Genomic DNA, 6,936 nt, shown 5'->3' with positions numbered 1-6,936 from the left:
GCTATATTATCTTTATCAATTTTTATATTGTCACATCTATAAGTTTCTCTAATTTGAGAAGTAGATGCACGAGAAGGAACCTGAACAATATAATCAACAGGAGATATATATGAAGAGTTAGATCTAGATATTCTAGAAGACATGCTACGGTTATCAATAAGCGTGTTAGACGGATGAAATTTGATTTTAACAGTTCCATCATTCAATTGTTCGATTTCAGAAACTTCTGTATTTATATTATTTTGAGGTTGGGTAGCGTTCTCAATAACCCACTCTTGTGGAAAATCAATTTCTTCCCACTTAATAGGTCTTCTAGTGACTACCTTAGATTTATCAAAATTAGTTTCTATTAAAATAGTTTCATTTTAAAATCAATTACCTTACACATAGGATTTAAAGTATGCAATAATTTATAATAAATTCTATAACCGATACAAACAACTTCAGTGCCAGGCATATAATCATAACCATGAAGTTTAACATTTAACATAAGAGAAGTTAGTGCGTTCTCATCCTGTAAGGAAATTTGCAAATTAGGATAAGCATTAAAATAAACCGGTCCAAAAGCAAGACTAGTATGAATTGTCCCTATAAGAGACTTTTTCCAATTATGATTTCTACCATCCCTTAAATCTGCTATAAAGCTTTCTGGTAGGCCTCGTAAGGTGAGGGGCTTAAAAGCCACCTGAACTAAACCAATATGCATAAATCGATAAATATCCCTATAAGGGGCTAAATCATTATCAGATAACAAACGAAACGTCTGATTATCACTATCAATAGTGATAGTTTCTTCTGTGGATTTAACCACATTTTTGAGACCTAGTTTCTCAAAAGTACCCATTTGATATATGATTTTGGGCAATATTTTCGGAATTGTCCACTTATTAAGTAGATCTAAGTGTTGAGGTATATCATATTCTTCTTTTCTACTGTTTTTAACAGTAGACCTTTTCTTTATGATATTCATAAGAGAAATTGTGTTGAACTATGACACTTATAGTTATTAAAAGTTCATGGCTCTGATATCAAAACGAAAACGGATCGTAAAAGTTAGACAGGAACCTTTATGAATATAGGTAATCTTGGCACCAATATATAAAAATCCCTACTATCCGGGTCCGCCCTTCACATTGGTAATCCAACGGGTAATCTAACGGATTCCTTCGGCGACCTTTCATATACTGGCCTAGGTTATCTATGTCTTACCATAATCTAACTTGTTCAATCGGTCAACATAATAGACACAACGCCACCTTATAATAACTTAGTATGCTACAGCTCAACACAAACAAATTAGCCCATCATTGGACTTATGAACATAAAGAAAAACAACAAACAATAGTAAGAAATAGTACCTTTAGACGAAATCTTCCAAACCAAACTACAAACTTTTATTGAAATTACCAAAACGAAAATGGATCGTAAAAGTTAGACAGGAACCTTTATGAATATAGGTAATCCTGGCACCAATATATAAAAATCCCTACTATCCAGGTCCGCCCAGGTCTGCCTGGGTCCGCCCTTCAGATGGGTAATCCAACGGATTCCTTCGGCGACCCTTCATATACTGGCCTGGATTATCTATGTCTGACCATAATATTATTAATCTTATTAATCTTATTAATCTTATTAATCTTATTACCAACGATACAGGATTACTGACCTGGCGGTGGTCCGCCCAGTCATAGATCAAGCAAGTCAATATTCTTAGAGGTAGTCCAACTACATAAGAATCGAAATACACAAGAATTTTAACATAGTTTCTCAGACTGCATGGTTTAATTATTTTACCCAAGCAAACGGCCTGTCAAGAAGCTAATACATACTTTTATTAAGCCCATGTGTCTGATAGTTCTAACCGGGTATGAGGCGCCCTACTTATCAAACTCAATTTCGGGCTAAAAACCACGGCTCATCAGACGGAGTCATAAAGACAAAGCCAATAAAAGTAGTACTAGATCTAACTGTACCTCAATCTCAGAACCAAGTCGAGAAGCCATACTAAAATTCTTCTATATTTAAATAAAGCTTAGATCTGTTCATGGTCTATATAAAAGAGAAGTTAGTTATCCGGCATAGATATAATTTTTTAACCGGACATAGTCACGGCTTAACTCAAAATAAAAACTTGAAAAATAAAAGGAAGTACCTTGTAGCACACTTTACTATTCCTCCGGCCAAAGTCCGGTAAACTTACAATACTTGAAAATATTTTACAAGTGGGGAGAGAGAAAGAAAGAAAGAAGGAGAGATGGTTTCTAAAACATGCCCTTATTAAAGAAAAACAAACCTATTTATAGAAAAAAGAAAGCATCTATGTACAGGATACTGGGCCCCTATCTGGGTCCTGGTAACAGTGTATCTACTGTTGGTGAACAGTGTTGCTACAGTAGCGCAGGCCCGCTACCGACGCGCATAATCTTTACACTTTGTCCTTTAATTTTGCCAAAAAATCTTCGGCTTTCTTCAGTGCATCCACTGGACTTTCTTCTACATAATGTTGGGCTTCGTGCATATCTTCACTTGTTTAACTACGCATTGATGAATCTGATTTTGCGTAATGATTTATATTTAGAAGAATCTTCTTCTTTACTTCTTCTAGATATCTCATAATCATTTCATTTTGTTCTCCTTCATCATGATTAGAATTTTTTCTAGCCATATGTTTTACGGAGGTTGAGTCATCAGTCATAATTCCTTTATTAGGAATTGATTTATAATCGTGTATGGTTTTCGTAATTAGATCCAACAGTTCTTGTCCGTATATGGACTTTGTTTGAGGATCTTTCTTCATCAACTTGTCCCAAAAATTATTATAATAAGTTTTGTATAGACAAGGAATTTGTTCCTCAGTGAAATCTATTTCCGAAACCCATTTATGAATCCATGGAACAGAGAATTCTATAAAAAAGTATATCTGTTCAATTTGTTGAAAATAACAAATATGTTCTTGATGATATAACTTGTTGAGATCTGGGGAAACCTTGACCCATTCTTTGTATAACTTGTGAAATGGTTCGGGCAATATTTTTATTGTTGGCCCGTGGTATGACCACCAGTTTAAAAACCAAATTGGTATAGGATTCGCAAATATCTTGGCACATACTTTTATAAACCAAGTATGTTTATGCCTCTCATTGTTATAACAGAGAACTTTATTAAATGCCTGAATATAATCTCAATAGGTAAAGCTTACCATGACTTTGTTTAGACTGAATTGTCTTTCAGTCATTGAGGAAATACCCCAATCTTCAATATGAACGATGCGTTTTATAATCATTTTAGAGAAGTTATAAACATTCTCACTTGTATTATATCCTGAAAAATGTTGAAATTCAACACTTGTGCTTATCAGCAGAGTCTCGTAATATTTCTGAGTTTTGTATGACTCACCCGGGAAATAAAGCCCATTAACTAAATACCTCTGGAATATCTTCCAAGGTTCTTCTCTTCTCTGTATGTCAGAATTTTCTAAGAGAAATATCATTTCTCTTTTTTCTACCTTTTCATATATTTTGATATCATCAACTTCTTCTTTGGCGATTGAAGCAAAAGAATCACCCTGCTTTTGAGTTATAAACTCCTGTAATTTAGCATATAATGGATCACTTTCTGGAATATCTTCCAGATGTATTGATGATGAAGCTTTTTCTTATGCTCTAGAATTTAAGTTATATAAACTCATTCCTCCCTTTTGTATAATTGGAGTACTAGATGATGAAGATCCGTATGATGATCTTGATGAACTTGGGGATGATCTTCCCCTTCCGCGAGTATAGCTGCCTTTTCCTCTAGCCTTGGTTATCCAAAGAGGATCCATCCTGCAAACATAGCATTTAGTTTTAATCATTCAAGAGGTTATATTTTTAATCATTCAAGAGGTTATAAACTTCATCACTAAAAAATCATTCATAAAGCTCTTGTTCAATCATGTAATTATTGACAATATCAATCACCATTCCGTCTATAATTTTGCATAATATAAGTTCCTTTAAATCTCTAATAAGAGGAACTGCCTTCAAAATCGTAACCAAATCTTTATCAGGAAAGAAGTCAAGAAAACCCATCAGAAGAAAGATATTCCCTTGATAAGAAGTCTGGGAGGGATTTATCACTTCCCTTTTTATAATGAATTTCAAAATCAAAAGGGGTTAATTGTGCCTGCCACCTAGCAAAAATTAACTTAGACGCATCATGTTTAAAATCTTTATCAAACATATACTTGACTGACTGAGCATCAGTTTTTATCAAAAAATTTTGATTATATAAATCATCTTGAAATTTTAAAACGCACTTAACGATAGTTAACATTTTATGAGCTACTGTCGCATATTTTTCTGAGCATCGCTCCATTTTCCTGAATGAAATCGAATAAGATATTCATTTTTATCATGCGGATTAATTTGTTTTAATATACATCCATACCCAGTATTAGACGCATCCTTCTCTATAATTTTTGGCCAAGCAGGATTAGCAAGGGTTAAACAAGGTAAAGATTTAACTCTTTCTTTAATAGTCTTTACAAGAACTGTGAGACTATTGGTCCAAGGCTTTTTATGATCTTTTTTTAGCCTGTCATATAACGGAGCTAAATCTCGAGATAAATTCTTGTAGAATGGGGAAATGTAGTTTAAACTTCCCAGAAACCGCTGCAATTGCGTCTTATCTGTATTAATATCAGGGAATTTCGATGCAAATTCAATAGATCGCTGAATAGGAGTCATTTTTCCTTGACAAATCAAATGACCCAAAAATCTAATTTCTTTTTGAAAAAGACTCATTTTAGGTTTAGATATGACCAAACCATTTTGAATAACTATTTTCTTAAAAATGTCTAAATGCTTAATATGCATTTCAAGAGTCTTTGACAATACCAAAATATCATCAATATAAACTATGATGAAATCCAAATAGGGATTAAAAATATCATTCATTATCTTTTGAAATTCTGAGAGAGCATTTTTTAACCCAAAAGGCATTACATTCCATTCGTACTGTCCAAACGGAACATTAAATGTCGTTCTATATGAATGGTCTTTAAATATTTGGATTTGCCAATATCCAGATTTTAAATCAAATTTTGAAAAGATATTAGCATCATATAATCTGGTTAATAAATCCCTTTTGTTTGGAATAGGATACCTAATCCATTTTAAAAATTTATTTAAAGGTTTATAATTTATAACTAACCTGGGAACACCTCGTTCTTTTTCTGCTGCATTATTAACATAAAAAGCAATACACGACCATGGTGATTTGGAAGGCTTTATCAACCCCTTTTGTAATAAATTATCAATTTCTTTTTTGCAGAATTCAACCAATTCGGTATTCATCTGACAAGGACGTAATTTGGTAGGGATATTTTCCTCAGAGAAATCATCTTCATATGGAAGAGTTATAATATGCTTTTTCCGATTCCAAAAAGCACTAGGATGATCGGCACAAATATCAATGGTCATTTTTTCAGAAATGAGTTTAATTTTTTCCTGTACTTTAGTAGATTTTAAAGTATCAAATATATTCATACTAAATATCTCAAGTTGTAAATAATCAACATGCTTTTGTTTCATTTCAATTAGAGCATTAATATCTCTAGAAATAGGTTCGGTGAAAAAAGTATAACTAATATCTTGATTTTTATAAGTAGCAGAAAATCCTTTAGCATTTATATTAGTAAAAGGATAAATTGCATTTATAAAAGGAGTTCCTAGAATAATAGGAGGGTATAACTGATTTTTTACTAAGAAAAAGAAGTGACGAATACAAACTTTATTCTGGCAAATACGAGTATTAGATAATTTATACTTTATATCTAAAGCATGACCAGATGCAAATTTAACCATATCAGTTGTTTTTTCAAAATATTTAGTAGGTACAAGACCTTCTTGAATGCAACTCACATCACCGTCACTGTCAATCATAGCAATGTTAGTTATAGAAAAAGCATTATCAATTAATATAGTACATTTAACACACCATTTATGAGCTGTAACAATTTGCATCATTCCTAAAAACATATTTTGTTTTTGATCAATATTCAAAGTGTTGGCAAGAATATTTTCTTCAGTAGTAGATTCATCAATCTTATTTTTTCCTTTACTATTAGCAGACTCAATCTGAGTAAGACGGTGATCACAAATAATATGATTTTGTTTAAGAAATTTAATTTCTTCCTTCAAATGTTCAATTTCTCCTTTTAAATCATCAAAAGAGGTATCACGAATAACCATGGTTTGTTTAGAAGAGAGTCTATTATGAACTTCAGACAAGGAGTAAGGAGCAGAATAATTAAAATCATCTTTAACCTTTCTATCACTAGGAATACTAGTTGAAGAGCTAGGTTTACTAGCAGTCAATTGAATGATCTTTTCACGAAGAGTATTATCGGTAACTTCTTTTAAAAGTTCTATCACATTGTCTACAGTGATAGTGAACATATTCATGTCTTCGAACTGAGATTGTAGCTTGTAGAATTTATCATGTTCGCAGTGACAACTATCACCATGACATTTGCAAGCATCATTCGAATCTTGTTGAACCTTACTAGATGACTCAGGTTGCTCATCTTCCGTTGTATAACTTTCTTCAGAATTATCATAATCTTATTCGGAACCAGAAGTATATAGAAAACTAAAAATCTTCTCTTGAATATCATCATCAAGTTCTAGAGTCTTAAGCTTTTCTAGCTTACAATTTGGAGCTATATGCCCAAATTTTCCACATTTATAACACTTAATCTTATCAAGATTTCGCCTGGACCTATTCCTGGTAAATCTATGAGATTTACGATGAGCCCTACGCTCATCTCTTTCTTCTCTAGTCCTTCTTCTAGATCTTCTTTTCTTATGATGAGATCTATGATATTCTGATTTAGAAGTGTCTCGGTGGGTGCTTTTTGAAGCATCCGATAAACCGAATTGATTACAAAAATCT

At 32.6% G+C, this 6,936-nt stretch overlaps 1 protein-coding gene across 1 annotated transcript; it reads right to left on the bottom strand.

The window, feature by feature from the left end:
* Nucleotides 1-3,727: 3,727 nt before the first annotated feature.
* Nucleotides 3,728-5,462, bottom strand: LOC125837389 (uncharacterized; the record flags this gene model as incomplete). The annotated part of the gene is made up of 2 exons (XM_049516525.1): nt 5,194-5,462; nt 3,728-3,824 (listed from the first exon to the last, which is right to left on the bottom strand). Coding segments are annotated over exons 1-2 (366 nt in total), but the record flags the coding sequence as incomplete, so codon positions are not given.
* Between the last annotated feature and the right edge of the window lie 1,474 nt (nt 5,463-6,936).

The sequence above is a fragment of the Solanum verrucosum genome, unplaced genomic scaffold (assembly GCF_900185275.1).
Source record: "Solanum verrucosum unplaced genomic scaffold, falcon-dt-bn FXZP01000147.1, whole genome shotgun sequence".
Classification (NCBI taxonomy): domain Eukaryota; kingdom Viridiplantae; phylum Streptophyta; class Magnoliopsida; order Solanales; family Solanaceae; genus Solanum; species Solanum verrucosum.
This window is presented reverse-complemented; position numbering and strand designations above follow the sequence as displayed.